General features: G+C 36.2%; 1 protein-coding gene and 1 long non-coding RNA gene across 2 annotated transcripts in view; one reads left to right on the top strand and one right to left on the bottom strand.

Annotated features, from left to right (window-relative positions):
- The window catches only part of PKHD1L1 (polycystic kidney and hepatic disease 1 (autosomal recessive)-like 1), a 179,905-nt gene that overhangs the window by 26,787 nt on the left and 128,725 nt on the right, over positions 1-24,393 (bottom strand). The window contains exons 59-71 of the mRNA XM_018058351.1: positions 23,298-23,471; positions 19,383-19,486; positions 17,900-18,029; positions 17,048-17,169; positions 15,404-15,494; positions 12,254-12,402; positions 12,049-12,171; positions 11,400-11,511; positions 11,201-11,317; positions 8,377-8,542; positions 5,680-5,912; positions 5,324-5,491; positions 1,917-2,074 (exon numbers count right to left, since the gene is read on the bottom strand). Coding sequence (XP_017913840.1) covers positions 1,917-2,074; positions 5,324-5,491; positions 5,680-5,912; positions 8,377-8,542; positions 11,201-11,317; positions 11,400-11,511; positions 12,049-12,171; positions 12,254-12,402; positions 15,404-15,494; positions 17,048-17,169; positions 17,900-18,029; positions 19,383-19,486; positions 23,298-23,471 — 1,847 coding nt within the window. The remainder of the gene's footprint in view (positions 1-1,916; positions 2,075-5,323; positions 5,492-5,679; positions 5,913-8,376; positions 8,543-11,200; positions 11,318-11,399; positions 11,512-12,048; positions 12,172-12,253; positions 12,403-15,403; positions 15,495-17,047; positions 17,170-17,899; positions 18,030-19,382; positions 19,487-23,297; positions 23,472-24,393) is intronic.
- On the top strand, positions 289-24,386 carry LOC108637523. Its single transcript, XR_001919132.1, has 3 exons — positions 289-336; positions 13,150-13,227; positions 24,283-24,386. It is a non-coding gene; the product is annotated as an uncharacterized LOC108637523 (long non-coding RNA).

Raw genomic sequence — 24,393 nt, 5'->3', positions numbered from 1 at the left:
GTAAATATTCTCTTTCACTCAAAAAATTGCGTCCCTTAATTGATTTAGATACTATTTTAGGAACTTTCAAAAGTCCTCGCCCTATTTGAGCTTACATTCTAGAATAGGGAGAGACAATAAATAGAAATAATAAAAATTAGAGTATGAAGCATGTTAAAAGGTAAGAAGTGCCATAGACAAAAAGAAAGGTGGATCAGAGTCTGACTAACTGGGCGAGCCAGCAGGGAGGGGTGGTCAGGGTAGGCCTGCAAAGGAGAATGAGAGTTGAGGAAGTTGGGAGTAGAATGTAGAATGTTCCAGGCAGACTTACCATCATCGGAAACGCAGGCCCAGAAGGTAAGATGTCTGTTGTGGTGAAGAATAGCAAGGGGCTCAGCATGGCTGGAGGAGAAGTCAGAGTGCTAAGGGGTGGGGGAGATTCTCAGGTGCCCTGTAGACCATTGTGAGGACTCCGGCCCTTGTACCGAGACAATGGGGAAATTACTGCAGGGTTTGGGGCACAGGCGTGGCCTGCTCTGACCTGTGTTTTTGAAGGTATCTCAGTGGTTACTGAGCTCTGTTACTGAGAACAGACCACAGAGGGGGCAAAGGCAGAGCAGGAGGAGGAGTTGGGAGGGAACTGCCTTACTCCAGGGAGGAGTTAATGTTGGCTCAAGCTGGACAGAAGCACTGGAGGTGAGGAGTGGTCAGATCCTGGACATTTTGCAGGAACTCCCAATAGGATTTGCAGATGGGCTAGATGAGGAATGTGAGAGAAAGAGAGGAATAAAGCGTGATTCCAAGGTTTTATCTCGAGCAGCTGAAAGGATGGAAATGCTCTCGCCATTCTCGAGTGTCTCCTTTCCTTACTCCTCTCTCTGCCTCGTCTCATACTCATTACTGATGAGTATCAGTTCCTGATACTCTGGGACTTCTGAGTCTCATACTCTTAGGAAAAAAATCTATAGTATGAGACTTCTACTTAACCTCATACTCTTTTCCCACTGACATAGCATAAAGTTAATGATCCCAGCTGAATTCATTTTGCAGCAAAGAGCTGACATTATTGAAGATATTTTAGATAATGTGTTGTGATCTCTGAAGTAAGTTGCAAAGGTGTATTTCTGACATATATAAACAATAGCAGCATGGAAGGATGACAATATAATCCTAAGGGGCCGGTTTTAGACGCGTGCTATTTTTACGTAAAAGTTCAGGTTTGCTTGCTAATCACACAAATCATAGGGCTCACGGTCACACCAGATGAAGCAGCACAAGCCAGTGCATATGTGGAGAGGTGCTGGGACTCCTGCGTGCTCTCAGGCTGATAAAGCTGCCTGGATTCACAGTATTCTTAGTGGTACCCTACTGGTTCCTGAAAAGGAGCTGTAAGGCTGATGTTGTTCCAGAGGACAGAGACGGAAGTAAAGTCCTTAGCAGATAGAAATATATGCAACTAACACCAATAACTCTTTTTTTAAGCCTTTGATTTTTTAAAGTTTATTCATTATTTTTTTCTGGCCAAACTGTATGGCATGCTGGATCTTCATTCCCAGACCCATGCAGTAGAAGCCTCGAGTCTAAACCACTGGACTGCCAGGGGATTCCCCAGTAATTCTTTTTTTTTGTTTGTTTTTAGACTTTTTAAAATAAATTACTTTGAAATAATTGAACAGAAATAATTGTCATAGAATTGCTGAATGACAAAGTGCATTTCTTGACAGAGTCAAGAAATGAAATAATTTTTATTATTTTTTACATACCTGTCAATAATTACTTCATTTATTTAAAATATTTTATTTTATATTGGAGTATAGTTGGTTAACAGTGTTGTGTTAGTTTCAGATAGACACATGTGTATATACCACTGAATCAATCCCTTTGCTGTGCACTTGGAACCAATGATAAAATAAGAAATTATTTCTATCTTGCCTTACCTTGTCATGGTCAACATTAAGCAACATCAGTCGAAGATTCTGAGGACTAGTGCCTGTGAAGTAGACCTCGTAAGATTTGCCCAGAGCCACGATGCTGTGAAACAGGGACAGTCTTCTCTGGCATGTGTACCCGGCACACCAGCCATGATCCTGTGGGCCTACATCCACACAAATGAAAGTTCATGTTCCGTATCATGAATGTTACTAGTGCAAAGCCTGAAGTGTAATTGTATTCAAAATAAATTGCAGTGGTCAAGTTCAGCATTTACAGCCATTATCCATCCACCTGTCCATTCAGTGATCTAAGCTATTTCTCAAGCCTTGCCTTAAAAAGGAAGGCAGGGGTCTTTCCTAGTGGTTCAGTGGTTAAGAACCCACCTGCTAATGTGAGGGACACAGATTTGTTCCCTGGTCTGGGAAGATAAGCCCGTGTACCACAGCTATTGAGCCTGTGCACCATAGAGCCTGTGCTCCACAACAGGAGAAGCCACTTGAACAGGGAGTCTCGGAACCACAACTAGAGAGTAGCCCCGGCTCGCTACAACTAGAGAAAGCCCAGGCAGAGCAACAAAAATCTGTGCATGGCAACAAAGGCCCAGTGCAGCCAGCAAATAAAGGCTCCTGACGGACTTTAAACAAACAGAAAAGGGTTACACGAAAAAAAAACTTTTTTTTAAAGCAAGGCAGGGAAGCAACTCCCTCTCTACTATCCTTACTTTTAGACAGCTCAGGGTCAGAAGGTAAATTAATATGTTGAGGATCTGCATTGGAAGGTTATTAAAGGAAATAGCAGATTTACTTATTTATCTATTTTAACAATCATGTTTGAGTCCAGGCCCCACAGTGAAGAGAAAATGCTTGATGCTTTCTCCTGTTTCTCCTATCAAATGTGACTTTGGGTGGGAACCAACTTTCTCAAACCATTTATTGAGAAATACACTCTAACAGAGCTAATTTGCTAAAAATACAGCTTGTACCTAGAAAACATACACATTTGAATGTCCAAATCACTGATTATTCATTATTTCACACACTCATTTGTTTATTAGTTAATTTGTTAACTTGACAAACTTTTAAGTGTGTTTTTATTGCCTTTAACATTCCTCTTGTTATTTTAATATTTTTGTTAATGAGGATAGGTACTATTGGAGAGTCAACATCATACATAAACAGGAGAAATGTGAAAAATAACCCTCCATTAAACTCTCTCAAAAGCCAAAAGAAAGTGGACAATTTCACTCGAAACCAGACATTTCCAGAACACAGGTAACGTGACTTGTAAGAAACTTCTCTATTGCACTTCAGTTTTAAAGTGGCTGGGATTATATATATACACAACAGTGAGATATGGAATGATGAATTTTCTTGATATATTTATTCATTAGTTTTGCTCAATTTCCTAGCTTGCTTGGAATTATCAATATTTATAACTGAACTTTGATTGAATTTTACATCAATATAAACCTCTGAAGTTCAAATAGAGCATAACATATTCCTTAGCATTAGAGACATAAACCCTAGAATGAGGAACACGTGTATACCCATGGTGGATTCATGTTGATGTATGGCAAACCAATACAATATTGTAAAGTAATTAGCCTCCAATTAAAATAAATAAATTTATATTAAAAAATGAAAACATAAATTCTGCTTTTAAATAAACCTTCTTTGTGGGTTTTGGACACAGACATTTCTATGCAAAAATAAAAAATTTAGAGTAACATAAGCCATATTTTAAAAACAAATAAAATTGAGGGAAACTTTAGTGGTGTGTACTAATTTTATCTTGGAATTTTTCTTTCCACCTAATAGAGACATCCCAAGCTTCAATAATCCTAACACTGTCATAATTTTTGCCACGTTGTTATTCTTTTTCATTAAACTATATTCTCATTAAACTGATGTGCATGTGTGCTAAGTCAGTTTAGCTGTGTCCAACTCTTTGTGACCCTATGGACTGTAGCCCGCCAGGCTCCTCTGTCCATGGGATTCTCCAGGCAAGAATACTGGAGTGGGTTGCCATCCCCTCCTCCAGGGGATCTTCTCAATCAAGGGATCAGACACACATCTCATGTCTCTTGCATTGGCAGGTGGGTTCTTTACCCTTAGATAGTCACTTTTTAAAATTTATTTAAAAGAGAAATGTCATATCACTATTATAAATGGAAAACTTGTATTGCCTTTCAGGAAAAGCAAAATATAAAAATAAATAGAATAAAATCTTTCCCCATACAAAACAGAGCAATTTGTAAACCTCTTCATTAGTTACTTACTGGTCTAAAATTCTTTCCATGATTTCTCTATTTTATAAAATCTGAAAGGTAGAATTTGAAACTGGGTTGACTGTAGGTCATAGAAACCAGGCAGATTATATGTCAGAGCAGAATGGTGGAGCGAGTTAAAATCATGTAGCTGACATAGCTCATTCTAGTCTCTTCAACAAGGTAAAAAAATGAACTTGTAGGGTATTGGCTACTTTGGAAATTTCAGAATATTCTGGTATATGTTGTGACATTGTCAGGACAGAGAGATCTTTCTGATCCTGGTTATGTGCCCCTTCAGCATTTCAAAGACTCTAAAAGCATGACTGAAAGTGAAAGTGAAGTCGCTCAGTCGTGTCCGATTCTTTGCGACCCCATGGACGACAGCCTACCAGGCTCCTCTGTCCATGGGATTTACCAAGCAAGAATACTGGAGTGGGTTGCCCCAATGCCACTTCAGGGCTATACAATGAGTCCTTGCCCTCTGTTTTAAGTAGCTTTTAGAACTTCACCTGTTTATTCAAAAACTCTTGGACACTAGAGTTGATCTGAATCCTCAGGAGACCACTGCCTTCCATTACATGAGAGCCAACAAGGACCAGAATGGAAGGGACCTAGACTCTGGAGCTTGACAAGATAGTCTTCATAGTCAGAGAAATCAGGATGGAGAAAAACCAAAGCTAAACAAAAAACCTCACAACACACTGATTCAAGATTAAATCTTCCAAGGATTCATTAAAAAAGAAAAGTGTAGGTTGACACTGTTCCTTCTCAAGTATTACAAATATCACATTATCAGTTTTTTAATTTATGTAAAGAAAATTGGTTTTTTTTTGCAGACATTCAGATCAATTTTTTCTTAAATGTATTTATGCCACATTCACACCTATAAAGATCACTCAAGGCATAATCTTCCTGCTCTTCTTTTAACGGTCAGTTTGGAGTCATTGCCGGCTTTCTAATGGGAGGGGTACTGCTGAAGAGTCAAGTCTCTTTCCCTTCCTTAGATCTTTTTTAAATTCAGAAGGCAAGGAAGTTCAGATGTTTGCTACTTCTTTGTGATAGATAATTTATGAGATATGCCCATGAATGTAATAAAGAGTGAATGCTTTGAGTAACTCTAGTTGATTTACATTGAATACCTACCATTAATGAGATCAACATAACCATTGCTCACTATAGCCACTGGGGAGACCCTTCGAGTTTCTGTGTCAGAATCCAGGCTTTCGATAACCATCATTGCATATTCCATCCCAAAGCACCGATGGCCCTGCCATTCCGGAATGTATTTACAGGTTGAATCTCTAATGATTCCTGGAAATGGTAGAAAACACATTTATAAATGAAACAGAATCTCCTTATAAAAGCATTCACATATTATTTTTTGCTTGTACATATGATTAATAAGTACAAAATATACATTAGAGTACATCAATCATTAAAAATAAAAGATGTGTTTTGTTCCACGAACCTGAAGACTAACAGAATAAGATCCAACAAACCTTTATAAGGTGCTTTTTCAGTGACAGGAATTCTACTTCCATTTGGGAATGTGAGCATCGCCTTAGGAATTCTGTAGTCTCCAATTCCAAACTGGCTATTTCCATTCCATTCATATTCTGCTTCAGGTATTACTGAACCAGAATTCCCCAGGAAGGAGCCATCCATGTCTCTAAGTAAAGATTTCCTTTTGGCATCACAAACCATATCTACACAATCTGATGGATTCACCTTACTGTGGAGAAAAGGTGAAATGCATAAATACTTAGATTTAGTATAAACTCCCTACTTCTGGAGAGCATTAGAATATACTTGCATATTTGATTAAAGTACCACAACATTGTTTGTTTGAATCTTATTTTAGAAAGGATTTAAAGTGGGACCAAGTAGCATATATAATTAACATTGTAATGAGACCTTCTTTCCCATTGTATTGATTTGGTCTATTATTATGAATTCATTAACATTTCAAAAGGACAATTTATACGTGTGAGAAAATAATTAGAATTCCATTTTGCTATTTTATATTTTGTTGAATGATACATTTCATATTTGTGCATTGCTCAAAATATACTAACACTGCTCAAAGAGTAGGTAAATTACTCAGCAGCAGACATATAAAATCCTTGTGTTGGCAGGGAAGTCTTTATATTTTTCCCTTCCTTTTCTTCTTTTTAACGGTTCTTTAAGAATTATAAATGTACTGCATGTTTCTTATATAGTAAATCCTTAATAAAAGCTCAGTCCACTTCACCTTTCTATCCCAAGGTTTTAGGCTCATCAACAATTATAGATTAGTGTATATTCTTGTAGGCTTTTGTCTATGTATATACTTAAATTACAATTTTTACACTACATATTTTAATAACCATTCTGTAGATAGGCAAACCGCAGAGATGAAATACTATAAGCCCATCATGCAGTTCGATCATAGACAGTATTCTGCTTTCATCTTGAGCCACCTGGAGTGTTGACTGTTATTAGGTATAATAATAAAAATGGCTGCTTAATTTGCAATGTACTAGACATTGTATACACATGGTATTTAGTATACTTACACTATATGATACATACAATGGGGAAATAAAATTTATTCCAGAGTTATAGCAACTATCTAGTAGACCTGAGCTTTTTGCTAAAAAAGATGTAAAACTATTAACTATTCCTTACTCTATTGGTTTTGGAGATGATTTGAATAAAGATTTCTGTAGGTTATGTGTTCTTTGTGTTCCAGTGTGTGCAGCTTTTGTGAGCAAGTCTGTGAATAGAGTGCCCAGTGGCACTCTTACATTATAGTATAGGGCTCCATCTTACTTCAGGTTCCAAAGAAACAGAACCTGAGATGTGGATTTTTGTTCAAGTGAATTATAAAGAGAGTTCTCAATAAGGAAAGGAGAGAAGAGGAAAGGAGAGAAGCCATATACAGCAAGGAAAAGAAAAGGGGGACAACTATGGTCTACATACCAGCTTCAATCTGATCTCAAGAGAACCTCTGGATCATGAATTACACCCAGAGGGGCTCTACCTCTTCTTGTATAAATTAATTATTTCTCTATGGACTGCATGAAGGTGGTAGTAGGGAGAGCTTTAGCCTCTCAGAGTTACTCCTGTTTGAATAATCTTCTGGAAAAGCAGGGAAATGCAGGTCATTACTGGCCAACATTTAGAGCAATTGAGGACTGGATGAGCTACCTAGTAAAAGGGATCTGGGATTGTGCCAACAGTATCCCAATAAAAGCACAGAATTCAAAGATATATTTTAAAACATAATGTTTTCTCCATGACCTAGATATTAAAATTATATATGAAATCTGAAAGAGTCAATGATAACTAAATAGGAGCTAATAGCTCCTATTAGCTATTAGGAGGGGAGAGACTCCAGTGAGCCAAAAAACACTTTGGTGTAACAATTATTGAGGAGATACCAGGTTTTCATCAAAATAAGATCAGATGAAATCAAACTAGTTATGAAATACCACATTTCTCTGAAAAGATGTCTATCTAATTAGCATTATTTCTTGTCTTCTCTCTGTACTGAAAATGGTCAAAGAGCTCTAATGGAAATTTTCTTTCCTCCGGTAGCTTCTTATATCTAAAATTCCTGGTCTGTCCATCTTATGAAGAATAGCAGTTATTGGCTATATTCTTTCAAGACTTAGGATCTAAGTGGTTCAACTTCTAGAAATATTCTGACACCAACTAACATTTGTGATTGAAAAAAATCATCATTCAAAGTTTCTGCATATTCTCAATCACAATGATTATAATGACTTTCATTTAATTTCCGAATATACACTGTGGTGCATATAATGAGATATTTGGAAAGCAAAAGGAAACGAAAGAGGTAAGGAAAAGAGAAGAAATTATAGACATGATTTTCATTTCTGGTGACTATTAATGGAGAGATCTCAATGTACAAATACACTTTGGACTCAGTCTGTTATCTTTCATGTTTAAAGATGGTGCTATTTATGATATACAAGCAGAAAAGCGTGAGAAAATATACACAATAAGGCCTAGATTCTTCAACTTACCTGAAGGCATAGATATATTAGACACTTTCATAATGCCAATTAAAATTTCATAGACATAAACAGTTACTTTGAATACATCAACTTTCTCAGGTCTATGGCAGGGAAATAAAACAATGGAAAACTGTGATGACAGGGAAGAAGCCCCTTAATTTTCACATATTTTACCTTAAATCAGGCCTATGGATAAATATTTTTGATTGTTCAGTAGTGTCAACCAGCTGTATGTTCTTCACATGAATTGGATGTTGTAAATCCTCATTTAAAGGGTTAGTAATGAATATTACATTAGTTTCACCTGAACAAACATTTTTAAATCCAACAAACGTTGTATCTAAAACAAAAATAATAGGAAAATCATTATCTACTGTAGAGAAAGTGTCGAATCAGTTTTGTTTCAAATCTATTGCACCAAACATATCATTTAACACTACCTTGAACAAGGAGCTCTTATGTGTCAGATAAGTGTTAGTCGCTCAGTCATGTCTGACTCTTTGCAACCCCATGGACTGTAGCCCACTTGGCTCCTCTGTCTTTGGGATTCTCTAGGCAAGAATACTGGAGTGGATTGCTGTTCTCTTCTCCAGGAGATCTTCCTGGCCCAGGGATCAAACACGAGTCTCCTGCACTGCAGGTGGACTTTTTACTCTCTGAGCTACCAGGGAAACCCATGGTAAGGACACCACTATTTGTGGACTAAATCCACACCATTGAGTATTCTTCTCTTGTATTTTCTCTGAGTTTGGCATATTTCCTCTGTGATTTGGTTTAGACAATGGGGCAAGAGTAACATAAACAGATCTGAAGAGAGCTTGCATATGAGGGCTCACTCTCTTGGTACTTTGGGGGAATTCTGTGATTATCAGCATGTGAATAAGCCTAGGAGATGCTTGGCTCAATCATTCCCATTATCCCATCAAGGGCCAGCACCAATCACCAGACATGGAAGTGAAACTATCCAAGAATAACTAGTCCTTAAGACATCTTGTAAAATGATAGCAGCTCAGTGAACAGTCCTAAGTAAGATTAGCAGAACTACTCAGCTAAACAAAACCTAGATTGCCAAGCCACAGAATCATGAGCTAATAAATGGTTGTTTAAAGGCTCTGAATTTGGAGGATGGTTTGTTATGCAGAAAAGGATAACTGAAACACTATTGCTCCCTTGGTTTTACTGCAAATATTATGTGGTCCAAAGATAAAACTGATTGGATCAAAAAACAAGCTCTTTCGCACTTAAAATTTCATTACTTAAAATTTCAAAACTTAGTAAAAAGTGGCTCCAAAAAATGCTTAGATTAGCTATGTGCTATCTACGACCCTGCTTGATTACATTTTCTTTTAAGAAAATATTGCATATACATGAATATAAACCTGTAGAATAATATTAACAAAATATTGCAGCAGTAGATGCTGTTCATACACTATGCAGATATCCTTTATTGGTCTTAAACCTATGTGGCACGTTAAGCAATTTTTAGCGAGGCTATCCACATTATAAACTGAAAGTCACTCAGTCGTGTCTGACTCTTTGTGACCCCATGGACTACACAGTCCATGAAATTCTCTAGGCCAGAATACTGGAGTGGGTAGCCTTTCCCTTCTCCAGGGGATCTTCCCAACCCAGGGATTGAACCCAGGTCTCCCACATTGCAGGCGAATTCTTTACCAGCTGAGCCACAAGGGAAGCCCATCAACAAAGACACCAGGTCAATAACTTAGACATCTATTTTCGTTTTGACATACTATTTCTCATAATTTTAATTCCTAAAAATGTGAAACAAATTTTCACCATTTCCCCAACTCTGCCCTCACTATGCACTGACTGTGCTCCTCAGCGGGCCCTGAGTCTGTTCTCACGATGGTCCGACCCTGGTCCTCACATCAGCCTATCTCTTGTCCTCACTAGGGCCTGAAACTTGTCCCCTAGAGCCTGACACTAGTCCTTTCTATGGCTTGATTCTTTGCCTAGCAAATGTCTCACTCTATGCCTCACTATAGCCTGAAAGCTTTCCTCACTGAAGCCTGATTCTTTGGCTCACTGGGGCATGCCTCCTTTTCTCACTAAAGCCTGAATGATTCTGGTCCTCACTATGGCCTGACTTTCGTCCGCCTTGTTGCAAGACTCTCATACTCACTCATTATGGCTGACTCTCATGCTCACTAGGGTCTGACCCTAATCCTCACTTTGGCCTGACAGTTACCCTCACTATAGCCTCACTCTGGTCCTGACTATGGACAAATGATGATAATTTCTCCTGCATTTCTAGGAATTAAAATTATGAGAAATAGTATGTCAAAACTTAGGTGACCTTGTTTCTTTGAGGCAACACTGGTTAAAGTTTTCATGAAAGAGAGACTTGCTAAACTGAAATAGAGGATGACTCAGTGTATTTAATGGGAAAAATGAAAATACTTGCTATATTCTCTATATGAATTTGTATATAACTATTTTATATTTTTAAGGATGCAGCCTGGTTCAGTGAAAAAGCAGTGTATTTTTAAGTCAAGAGATCTTGATTCTAATTGTAGCTCTACCAAAAGCAGTGGAAGTTTGGGAAAACATTTAAGTTCTATGAACTAAAATTTTTTAAACTGTAAAAGGTTCTAATAAAATATAACCCAAATGATACAAAAGGGCATTCCAATTTAGAGAAACTAAGTAATATCAAATCATTATACCAGAGCCTTTTCTGTTGTTTGAGAAGGAAAATGTAATGTCAATTCTTTAATATTTATACAAATTTGGCCAGGGAACCATTTTTTAATTATTCTGGCCACATCATGTGCAGAGTCCTAGCCACTGAACTGCCAGGGAACTCCCCAGGGAACCATTCTTGAAATTGACTCTGACGTCCAGTTTCTTTGCTTGTCATATTGAGCAGATTACTTTAATCATTATTTTTTTTAACTAACAATGAAATTACTAGTTATAGTCTACATAGTCTTTACATAACTTAGTTGAGTAGATTTTCAAAGACGTTTAAACTTGCCTGAGATGTCCAAAAAACCACTGATGGAATTATAACTCATGATCCCTGCATGGGGTTTCCGAGGCGCCAGGTTATGGGCTGAAGAAAAGGTAGGCCAGCAAATCCCACTTCTCCCACCTTTTATAAAAAAGAAGAAAGTCAATGAAATTTGAATATGCACTCTTATGAATCCCAAAATCAAAAGTTCTAAAATCTTTACCTGATGGAGGTCTAGAACTTCGATGGGCAGCAGAAAGTTCAATATTGGGATCATCATTTGTTAGGACATCAGAGCAATTAAATTCAGGGCTACTTCCAACAATTAGGGAGTTCTATTTAGAAAAAGTTCGAAAGGTAAGCTTTAATAACAATATGATGATGAATAGTACTGAATTCCACTGTAGCAAAGCACAACCTATATAACTTTGAGAAGTAGATCATCAGTAAACCAAGATGCAAAAGATGTGATTTCTACCCTGAGAGGATGACACTCAAAGCAGGAGTTGGGAGACAGGCATATAAATAATATAATGGCATGTTGTGTTTCTATGATTGATAGGAATTTGTGCAGGGAACAGTAGCAACAAGAAGAGGATAAAGTGTCAAAACTACCTAAGCGGGTTCAGGAGACTTCATAGTGTGAGTGAAAATTAAACTAACTGTGACAAGATTAGTAGGTGATAAGCAAGAAGAGATGAGGGAAGGAGCAGGCAGAGGGAAGGATGGAGATTCCTGGCAGAAGACGATGGGCACAAAAGCAGGAGGTATGACTAGAAGGGCAAAGAAGTCGAGAAAATCATTTGCGTTCAGTAATTTTACCCTTCTCAGAGTTGTTCTTTCTGCTTTGTGTGGCTGCATTCAATTCTTACCTTAATTTGCACCGTTTTACTGGAAATCTTGTGAGATACAGCAGATGGCATGTAAATCATTGAAAAAATGGCCATTCCATTGTCAATCAGGGTCACGTTGTAGATATGCACACTCTCCGTGGTCTGTAATAGAATTTGTAGTTTACACAGTACAGAATACAATCATTAAAGAAAATAAACAATCACTTTTTAGGGATCCATTTACCTGAAAATAAATTCCGTAATCCCAGCATGACCAAATGGTAAATCCCTGTATAAGCGAACATCCAGGAAGGCCATCTTGGTTCATATAGATACCAAATAAACCTCCATGGGCTTCATTGTCAAACCACTTTTCCAGAGAATTAGACTGACCTTTGAAGGAAATAGAGAAGCAAAGAATTAACATTATGAATCAAATGACAGTTATAAGCAGTATTGGTTAAAGTTGAAATTCTTTTTAAAAATTAAGTATATAATTCTGATGCAAGTTTTAACAAGATAATCAAATATTTGCATGGCTCAGCCATTTATGGTTTACTTTATTTAGCATTTTTCTCATCTAATTTGTCTCTTCACTGTTACTCAGAATAATTGTATATTCATTTGCAAAAGTGTGGCTTAGAGTTAGTACCCTTAACTTATTATATCTGATTAAAGATGAGTTTCCTTAGAAAGATTATGAAGTTTGGATTCAAACAAGGCTAAACTGAAAAATACGATAGCTCTTGTTGCCTATCAATGTTGCTGGTTTCTTCTGATCATCCCTTTGTCAAGTTAAGAGTCACTTCCTTAAAAAGCTTTCTCTGACAACCTGATTCAAAGTAGCACTTCAGGGGGACTTTCCTAGTGGTCCAGTGGCTAAGACTCCATGCTCCAAATGCAGAGGGAGGAGGTTCAAGCCCCAGCTGGGGAACTAGATTCTGCACACTGCAACTGAAAGATCCCACGTGCTGCAACTAAGACCTGGTGGAGTCAAATAAATAAACAAATATATATAAAAAAACACACACAAAAAAACGAGGTAGCACCTCAAGTCACTTAACATGGCATTACATTTTTTTCACTTTGATGCTTAATTACCACTTATTTGTGAATTATTCATCTCCTCTCTTCTATTAGAAATAAGCTTCATGAGAGAAGGAACCGTGTCTAGCTCCTTCACTGCCAGATTCCTAGAGCCTAGAAGGTAATGAAGAGGTAGGTGCTCATCAAATATTTCTTGCATTAATGCGTGCCTGATCTTGGGAAAGATGCTTAAAATTTTATAACTTCAGTTTCCTCATATATAAAAAATTTTAATGCCTAATTCAGGGTTGTTTCAAAATGAAATGAAATAATCAAATAAAGTGCTTCAATAAATGGAAGCTATATCCATTATTAATATACAGGATAATTAAAGTGGATTTTCATGAAAGTTTTACTTATGGACAAACCAGAGCAGTACCCTTAAACAGCCCCTCCTAACCATGCATAAATTTAAGGATTCCTTATAAACAGGAGCACTGTCTCCTAAATTGTATATTGTACCAGCTCTCTTGTCCAATTTCCCCAAGATCTCACTTCCTCCATCTTCTACCGCTCTTCCCTTCTTTCTTTGAGACTGACATTTCACCTATGGTCAGTTTGCCTGACTTCCGTTTTGTTTTCTCCCTAAGAAGCGGTTTTCATGTCTACACCTTGCTTCTGCACAGTGTAGCCCCGTGGACAAGCTCGGCTTCACCTCTGGACCTACTTGGGTCAGAGTTCCTTTCCCAGCTTCCCAGCCCCTCACTTGTCTGGGCCATGAATTGCGTAAATTGATGTTGCATCCCAGGAATTAAATCTTCAATTCCTTTGTGATGTCTCACTTTTCAATTGCTTTAAATATAAAACCTCCTTATAAACACTCCCAATTATTTAGGAAGATCAACATAGTCAGTAAAAATGTATTACATGGCATTATACATATTAGTAAATACTCATATTCACAGGTCATATTTTGATTTAAACAAACCCACAACAACACTTCAAAGAAATTTTACAAAATTACATATTTTAAAATTTTAAGTCAAAGAAGAGCCACTTTTAAGCTGTTGTGAACTACAATATTTAAAAGGAGCATATATCAAGGAATCAGTTAAACCTGTGCCAAAGCTGTTTTATTCCTTCAAAATGTATTTTGCACAAAAATAAAATTAGCTAAAGCCCAATATTTTTTGAATTTATAGAAAAAATGCTTACTGAAATAAATTTCAAAAATAACTACAGATATGTAAAAAAATCAACTGTAGAAGGGCTATACATTTTTCAGAGAAAATTCCATTTCCTTTAGCTAAGTTTCTCAAGAGGTAAGGCCTGCAGTTCTCTTATTCTATTTTTTTGATTCAATAATTAATTTACCTGGTTTAGAAGTCAAGAGGTTATAAAAATTTATACAGTAGTAAGTGACCAGGCACCCTGTTCCTACTTACCTTCGATGACTTTTTGCTTTAACACTTTCAATGTTTTTTTATGTAAATGCATATACTGGTGTGTGTGTGTGTGTGTGTGTGTGTGTGTGTGTGTGTGTGTGTGTGTGTGAGTTGCTCAGTCACATCCGACTCTTGGTGACCCCATGGACTGTAGCTTGCCAGGCTCATCTGTCCATGGAATTCTCCAGGCAAGAATACTGGAGTGGGTTGCCATGCCCTTCTCCAGGGGATCTTCCCAACCCAGGGACTAAACCCAAGTCTCCCACATTGTAGGCAGAGTCTTAACAATCTAAGGCACCTGAGAAGCCCTCATAGACCACACATAGTCTTTGCTTCCCTTTCTTCCACAAAACATACTATACACAAAACAGTTTGACATACACTGTTCTACAACCTCCACTTATCATTTTAGAATATCCTGGTGATTTCTCCATGCTAATACATAGGTATGCATCTTTTTCCTTCTCTTTTAGAGGGGCCTAGTGTTTCAACATTTGGCTTTCTATAACTAGCCCACAATAACTGGACACAGGGTAGCTTTCAGCTTTCTGCCAGTATAGACAACACTGTAATGAATAATCTTGTTCACAAATCTTTTTCTCATTGTTGTAGAGGCAACTGTTAGATTACAGGAAGTAGAAATGTTGAGTCAAAGGTAAATGCCCCTGTAATTGTGGTAGCTCTTGCCAGATTCCTTGGAAGGGTTATATCACTGTGTGAAGAGTGATGTGGGTGAAGGAGGAGAAGAAAATTGGTTTTAATTTTTCTTTAAACCCAATATTATATAGAAAAAACTTTGTTTGTTGAGTTCTTTCAGTGCCCAGGAAGAGGTGATATTACACATTCAACTAACAAACAATAATCATTTATTTCTAATAAATTTGGACAAGATATTTCCTAATTTTAATGACCCAAAGACTTACCTGAGCAAGGTTCACCATCGATGCGGTATCCAGCCCTTCCAAATCCAGCCACTACATTATTTTGTAAGACTGTATTGGTACCTCTATTTATCTAGTACAATGATAAAGAAAGTGCTTTAAGTCAGGCTTTTACACAATTACACAATGAAAGCAGGTATGCAACATACACCAGTAAACTAATTACCACAATGCTTTCTGAAATAAAAATTTAATTCATTATTCACCCACATTCAAATTTATAATACAAATGAAGTGCTGAAATTGCCTTAGGTTCTTGGTGTAAACCCACCCCTAGAGAAGTACATTAAAGTACATTTAAGTCAAAATCCACTGGATGTGGTTCAATATTAACAAGGCATACACCAAATTCCAGTATTATAGTAAGATTACAAAAATTTTGTCACTCTTTTTGGTTATATTCTGTCACCAATTTGATTAGTTAAGAAAAAGGCAACGAAAACAATTATAGTGGGTCATTAAATTCAGTAGAGGCCTTCATTAGTTTAAAGAAAATCTGCTATAATAAAAACAGGGTTAGAACAAGTATTAGTTAATTACTAAACAATTTTATTTTACGAGACAAATCAGAGTGGTAGAAATGAAAGGTATAAGCATAGAAGGTTTATTTCTTGCCTAATAGTAACAGCAAAACAGACAAAATCTAACTGAAAGCATATTAAACACCCTCATCTTTAAAGATGATAAAAAGTCAAATACAATTCGTAAAAGTAAGATAAAATATCTTTCAAAAGATATAACTAACTTTAATTGACGTTTGGTTATATTCTAACATCTATGAACAGATGAAACGAGAACATTATTATCTCATAAATGTATACTAAGGTCCAGACTTTTGGATTTTGCTTTAAGGTGACTACTAACAGTTGCACAAGAACAAAATTCAATCCCTATCCCATCTTTCACAGTGAGCTCTTTTTAATTCCTTTCCCTTCCTATGATTTAATTAAGCAAAATAAAAACAAAAGGAAGCTGTCTTTCCTCCAAATCCTCCTTCTGTACTTTCTATTTTCTTGTTCACAATCTCACTCTACACCTAACTAAATAGCTAAAGTAACTGAAGAAACTTCATGGGAAATAGGGTCCAATTAGTAATATCTGATAAGAGTAAATAACCTTGAATAGAGAAGAATTTTAGATGAAAAATGGATTTTAGACCTTCTATGTAAGTCTATCATTCCAATTTTTCATATAAGCAAGGAAACTAAATTCAGAGTTTAACAGTAATATGTGTAAGGCATTCAGTCAATTGGCAGCAGAGAAATCCTATAGTGGAGCTTGAAAGCAGTAATTAACATTGGAGAAGGAAGGAAATAAGGGAAAACTCCTTAGACCGAAAGACGCCAAAACAGAAAAATCCAATGGCTACTGGAGCTCACCTTTTAAAAAATTGGAGTATAATTGCTTTACCATATTGTGTTGGTTTCTGCTGTACAACAAAGTGAATCAGCTATATGTATACAAATATCCCCCCTACTTGGAACTCCCACCCACCCCACTCCCCCATCTCACCCTTCTAGATCATCACGGAGCACTGAGCTGATTTCCCTGTGCTAAACCACGGTTCCCACTATCTCTCTCTTTTTACACATGGTAGCTTACAGTCTTCAAATTTGTTCATACTACCTCAATTGCGGCATGCCAGAGCGTGGAACTTAGATCTTTTCTGTTCTGATAGGTTCCTGGCCAAACTGAAAGTGTAACCAAGTTTCCCCGGACTCTGTTGGCATTCCCCCATATTCTTATGCCTAGAAAAAAATAAAATCACCCCAATACATATAAATTTGTAATGAGTACTACGGAGAATGTTGTTCATTTCTTCAATGAAATCAGTTTTCTAGTTTGAGCCCGACAAAAGAACCTCTTCAATTTTAGAGCAAATCCTCTAAACTCTTTGATACTCTACCTCTTTAACAGATTTCCTAAAATAGAATCTTCTGCGGTGTTTGTTAAATATGTGGGTTCACAGGCTCTGCCCTAGATTTTAACAAACACACACTCATACTGTACACACCTTCATTGAGTTTATATTATGTTATAGAGAGATATTCAAGAAAGGTTAATTTCCTACAATCAAACTTACTTTTTATAAAATAATAGCATTTATTTGTGAATAATCTTTCTGACTGATATGTGAGAAGTATGTTAAAAGTCATAGTAATTTAAAATATCAGTGATTAGGTAACTCACATAAGAGCACCATCTGGTAAATAATTCTAGAGCTGTACTGTCCATAGCTACATATGACTACTTATATGTAAAGTAAGTACAATTAAACTTAAAAATACAGCTTATCAGTCACATTAGCCACATTTCAAGTGTTCAATGGCCACATGCAGTTTAGTAATTCCCATGTTAGCACAAACTTAGCCCATTTCCATTTTTGCAGAAAGACCAGTTGGACACCATGGCTCCAAAGCTTGCATGCAAGGCTATCTGAGAAAGACAGATTATTGGACCAAAATATTATCATATTACCTTCCCCAACTGTAAAGTGAATGACATTATCATCTATGTCCAATCCATCTGTCCCAAATACACCAATTGCAGGGGAAAAGGCATTGTGAAAAGCACAGCCTCGAACATAAGATGAGCCACGTTCTTGAATCTATAAAACATTGAGATTTAGTAAACATTTAAAAAATAAAACTAAAGTATATTTAAAGAAAAAAAATTGAAGTAGGTGATTTTCAGTAAACAAATTTTGATAAATAAAATACTCAGTTTATATTCCATGAAAGGATATGATTTCCCAGGAGATCTTTTAATGCTAGGAAGTTGCTATATTCTTCAATTTATGGTTAAATAAAGCAAAAAAATTGTTTACTTTAAAAGTGAATTAAAAATTCTCCAGCGGTTTTCTATGCATTTATATTTATTTTATCACTACTTAGAAAATGCAAAGAAATTAAAAATTATTTTTTCAGAATAGTTTATTATATGATGACCAGGGATTTTTTTTTTAAACTAAGAAAGTTGATACTCTAGGCAAGGGATTCAAATTCAAATATCTGTAGGAAAACAGTCAATGAGTAGTTTAGGGGTTTCAACTTCAAACTCACATGATTTTTTAAAAATTTTTATTTATTTATTTTTATTGACTATATGGTTGATTTACCATGTTGTGTTAGTTTCAAGTGTAAGCAAAGTGATTCAGCTACACACATATATCTATTCTTTTTCATAGTTTTTTCCATTATAGGCTATTACAAGAATATCGACCATAGTTTCCCTTGCTACACTGTAGGTCCCTGTTGTTTATCTATTTTACATACAGTAGTGTGTATATGTTAATCCCAGACTCCCAATTTATCTCCTTCCCAATAATATACGTACATATTTTATTTAAACACTTTTATTTTATATTGGAGCGTAGTTGGTTACAATGTTGTGTGAGTTTCAGATGTACAGCAAAGTGATTCAGCTATACATATATGTATCAATTCTTTTTCAAATTCCATATAAGAAATATACTCTTTCTCATTTTTTCTTAAGTCACCAGCCCTCTAGGCATATTTATCTTCCCAGATATCTGACAGAGGCATGGATAGTCAGACATGCTTTTCATTTGAGAAATTTAAGCAGTACTCACTTTGTTTAATAGTAACTATTGTAGACATATTTTTGGTCATTGTAAAGCAGAAATGTGAAATCATAGATCTTTAATTTTTCTACCTCCCGTGCTCCATTTCCTTTTTTTTTCTTACTGGCCTTAAATAACTGAATGACATGGTTGGAGTCAAGTGGTTCCAACATGACATACTTGATATAACCAGCAGGATGTGGTTAGACTCCTGCTGTGAGTCTAAAAATGTTAATGGGAAATATAGCTAAGAAATTTTTATCATATTAAATTTAGTTTTAGAAATTCTAAGATGTGGCTATTAAGTAAAGTTAAATGAAAATAAAATTAAAATATTTAATTTTGAGTATATGCAAAAATTTAAAATAAAGTACAAACCTGTCCAAGGTTAAGAAATGTTACGGCATATCTTGGGTCTGTGGTATCTCTGAAGCCTTCTTGACCACTGTGATAAAATTCCACATTACTTATTCTTGCATTTCCTGGTGGGGAAAAAAGTTACACATTTGTTTCTTTGAAATTGAATAAAATTTTTTGAAAAACTATGAAAGTTCTAGTAATTTTCCAAATTACAAATTTGTTTTCAACTTTTTCAAGGAAATTACATTCATTTCTTATTCTTTTAATCCAAATAAGGTAATGTTTCTAAAGCTGTTTTTTTACTGCCCTTCTAAAAACCTCATTCAACATTTTTTTCTGAATAGAATCCATTCTCCACGGAATTTTAATATCACAGATGTACTACACATTGGGGTCGCAAAGAGTCGGACACGACCTAGCAACTGAACAACAACAACTATATATCTGTCACTGTATGGTGGCCTTTTGGAGGACCATAAACTGTTTAAGCTTTTTTTGCCCCCAAGAGTCAGTTTACACCTGTCGGTGTTATACTGTCCCTGTTAAGAATGCATGACATGAGATACAATTTATAATTTACCTGACATTTCAATTTTGATGCTCCAAAGAGCTTTTTAAAGACATTGTCTTTACATAATTTTTTCCAGAATATGCACTGCCAAGTATCTGCAGATTGAGTTTGTCATAAGTGCCACTGAAGTGACAAAAAGCAATTTCATAGATTATTAGGAACAACCATAACAATCTGTGAGAGATGACTCTATGTCAAGCTCTGTACTAAGTGCTTAACAGGCTATGTTTAATTCTCGTACAACATCTACGGGTCAGGAACTCTGATTACTCTTGTTTTTTATACAGGTTAACTGGGGCACAATGATTCATGTCCGAAAAAAAAAAAAAAAACCAGTAGAGAATATTCCTTGTTTCAAAAATTGATATCTAATGAAATGCATTGGAGAAGTTATTTTACACTAGAAGGAAAATTGATTTCTGTCTGGAAATCCATGAGCCGGTGTTTGTATATATGGTGAAGAACTTAAGAAGTTCATAATGATACTAATAAGAAAACAAAACCAAAACTCCTTGTCACCTTCAGAGGATGATTGGGAACCAATTCATTATTTTGAAAATCAAAAAATAAAAGGAAAGAATTCAACATTTTTTCTATCTAAATTATCCTTCAAGGTGGTCAAACAGTTGCCTGGGGAAGCTTCTCTTTATAGAAATATTCAAGATTATAAAAGAGGAGGAAATGGTAGTATTACCTTTTTAAACCTCAGTGATTTAATAGATCCAGGCAATGATTATTAAATACAGCTAGCTTCACAAAAGGAAGAACAGTTGTATATTACGTGCCTATTAATGGCAACCCACTCCAGTATTCTTGCCTGGAGAATCCCATGGACACCAGAGCCTCATGGACAGCGGAGCCTGGTGGGCTACAGTCCACGGGGTCGCAAAGAGTCAGACACGACTGAGAGACCTCACTCACTCATTAATGGAAAAACAACCACTAGTTGTGAGGAATTCTTGCCTAAAAATTGAGTCTGGGTCTGGTCATTTTACTAGTTCTAAATTTGCTACTTATTCATAGAGAATACAAAGGAGGCAGGAACATGTTAAATTCTAGGGGTGCATCACTAATTGGGGCTATTGCAGACACTATCTGACAGATGACCTAGCTTCTTTTATTAGTAAATTACAAGGGAAGAAAAACGAATCAGAGATTTAAGATTCATAACCAGTTGCAATATGGATCCATTTAGAGTCCAACTTGAACAAAAAGTCAAAGAGAAAGAAGGAAATAAAGAAAGGAAGGAAAATAAAGAAAGAAGAGGAAAATGGGAAAAAGGAGGAGGAAAGATGAGGGAGTGGGAGGGAGGGGAGAAAGGAGGAAGAAGAAGGAATGAACTGGAGAATTCTGAACAATCATTTGATGTTTAGAAATTATAGCTAACATTTTAAAATCTGATTCTTACAGATGTTTTTAAAGATGTCTTTTAGATTTACACTCTGAAATATCTCTAGATGAATATGTGATTACTTCATTCATAATAGCCAAGATATAGAAATAACCCAACTATCCATCAATGGATGAAAGAATAAAGATGTGAGATACCCTCCCCTCTATCTATCTAAAATATTCCACTGTATACATACATATATCACATCATTCAGCCATGAGTAAGAAAGAATGAAGTTCTGTCATTTGGGACAACATGGATGGACCTGAAGGGAATTACGTTAAGTGAGATAAGTCAGACAGAGAAAGATAAATGCTGTATGATCTCATTTATATGCAGAATCTTAAAAAACTTCTGCATATAAATAAAATGGACTCGGGTTCGATCCCCAGGTCAGGAAGATCTCTTGGAGAAGGAAATGGCAATCTGCTCCAGTATTCCTGCATGGAGAATTCCACGGAGGAGAGGAGCCTGGCAGGCTACAGTCCTTGGCATTGCGAAGAGTCGGACACAACTGAGCGAATGACATACACAAGAAAGCTGAACTCATAAAAACAGAGAATAGAAAGGTGGTTATCAGGATCTGTGGGGTGGGAGAAATAGGCAGCTTTTTAAGGGTATAAACTTGCAACTAGTAGATAAATAAGTCCTGGAGATCCAATGTACAGCATAGGGAAACAGTAAAAATACCATATTATAAACTTCAAAGTTGCTAAGAGACTAGGTCTTAATTGTGCTCACCACAACCAAAGAAATAATAATTATATGACATGACAGAGATGTTAGTTAACAGTACTGTGGTAATCAAATGGCAATATATAAAAGTATCAAATCAACATACTGTATACCTGAAACTTACCCAATATTATGTGTCCAGTATATCTTAAAAAATATATGCCTACTGCTTCAAAATAGTCAGGGGCTTGAAGAAAGTGGGTGAGCACATAGGTAAAACAAGATTGGCCAAAGCTGATACTTGTGATAATTGGTGATGATAAGCATTATACATTTCCCTATTTTTAATATATGTTAGAAATCTTCCTTTACACAAGAATAACAGATTGGTTGTGCTTGTTATGAATTGATTTGTCTTTGAGTGTGATGCTGGGAGGCCTTCTCGGGTGGCACTAGTGGGAAAGAACCTGCCTGCCAATGCAGGAGATATAAGAGATGCAGGTTCGATCTCTGGCCTGGGAAGATTCCCTGGAGGAGGGCATCGCAACCCACTCCAGGATTCTTGCCTGGAGAATTCCATGGACAGAGGATCCTAGTGGGCTACCAGTCCATAGGATCACAGAGTTGGACATGACTGAAGCAACTTAGCACCAGGCATGTGACAGTGGGTAAGCTGTGACCTAAGGTCATTGTTAATTTGATAATTAGTTTGTCTATGAAGATAAAATTAGAAGAATAATGTTAGGAATTTGGTTCTGGAGGATGGTACCTGGACTATATAATACATATCAAGGCTCTGTTTTTCAATGTTAAAAAACAATACATCAGGCCCAAAACACAGTCCCTTCTGCTAAGCCCTGTATCACCAAACAGACTTAATTACATTTTCAGCTCTCCTGAAATGGAATCTTAAACCAGCCCATCAGGAACTGCCTGATCAGAATTGATTAGGTAATCTGCTTGATAAACCTCTGTTCTCCCTACATGAAAAGTAGCCTTGCAACTGCCAATCCTCTTCTTGCCTAGTATAACTACCTTGTTGCTGCTTCCTGCTGCCTATAAGTCTTCCGTTTTGCACAGCTCTTTGATGCTCCTTTGCATTTGTTAGATTGGCTGCTGCCCCATTCATGTATCCTTGAATAAAGCTAATGAGCTCTTTAAAATTTACTCAGTTGGATATATATATATTTTAAACACAGGTGATCCTATAAAGGAGTGAGGATTATTTAAGAATTAAACATGGAAGAGACCATGCTATATTTCATTTAGAAAAATAAACTGAATCTGTACTAACCTTTAAAAGTCACCATATTTTCAGTGAAGGAACTGACTAGGACGCGTGCACCAAAAGATTCCTTCAACCAACCTGGATAATCCTCACCAAGTATTTTTATGTTCCTACTCAGTATCCCAACGTCGGCAGCTAATGTGTAGCTCTGACTAGTTCCAGGAACGTGGTATCTTTCAGCTGCAGCAGAAGGACAGTTAGATTATTACCAACACTGAGAAATATCTGTCTTTATTAGTTTCTTTGCAGCTTACAGGCCACATAACTTTGTAATATGCTGAAAGTCAGAACAAATATATGAATTGATTCGAGTTACATGCTTAAATGTACACAGATGGCAGCTAGAAATTATACCTTTTTATTTATAAAAAATAATCAAAAGTAGTTCTTCTATTTATAACAAAGCAATTATTATAATTGCTTAGAAAGTTATTGCTTCATAGGTATTTTGCGATCACTTCAAATTATACATAAAGATACACTTGTAAGGCAAGCTGGGGAGCTTATTGTAATTTTAACAGATGAGGAAATGAGATAGAGAAGTAAAAGAACTTGCCTATGGCCATGTGGAGAATCAGTAACACATAGATATTACCTCTCCTGATGCTTAACCCTTGCTTTGTTCTGCTTTTCCTGTGATATGTTTTGTACCAAACACAATTCTTTATAAATATGTAGTATATCCTATTTATCAAACACAGTCTTTACATTTACATTTTCCTGATTTAAAACCATAACCTAAATTACATTCTACCTTTCAAGAGATCTCACTCAAAACTTTAAGACAAGCAGGTACATTTCAAACAGAGAGAAGTATCTGGCACTTTAAATGAAAGAATCTATGCTATCAAACTTCAAAAACTACCTTATGATTGAAATATTCTTCAAAGAAACCCTTTACTTTTGATTTAAAGAAAAAATATGTGATATAGAATGATAAACATGTGCTTCTATCAAAATACTGCTTTAAAAAGTTTCTTTTTTCATGCAGGTCAGATATCTACCAGTGTATCATGCCGCCTTAGCTGGGGTTCTCAGGAATGTCAGAAGTACCTGAATGGCTTTTCTAACATTACACTCCTGTCTGCTTCCACCTCCTGTG

The sequence above is a fragment of the Capra hircus genome, chromosome 14, assembly GCF_001704415.2.
Source record: "Capra hircus breed San Clemente chromosome 14, ASM170441v1, whole genome shotgun sequence".
NCBI classification, from domain to species: domain Eukaryota; kingdom Metazoa; phylum Chordata; class Mammalia; order Artiodactyla; family Bovidae; genus Capra; species Capra hircus.
The sequence above is the reverse complement of the archived record's forward strand: the minus strand, read 5'-3'. Positions and strand labels throughout refer to the sequence as shown.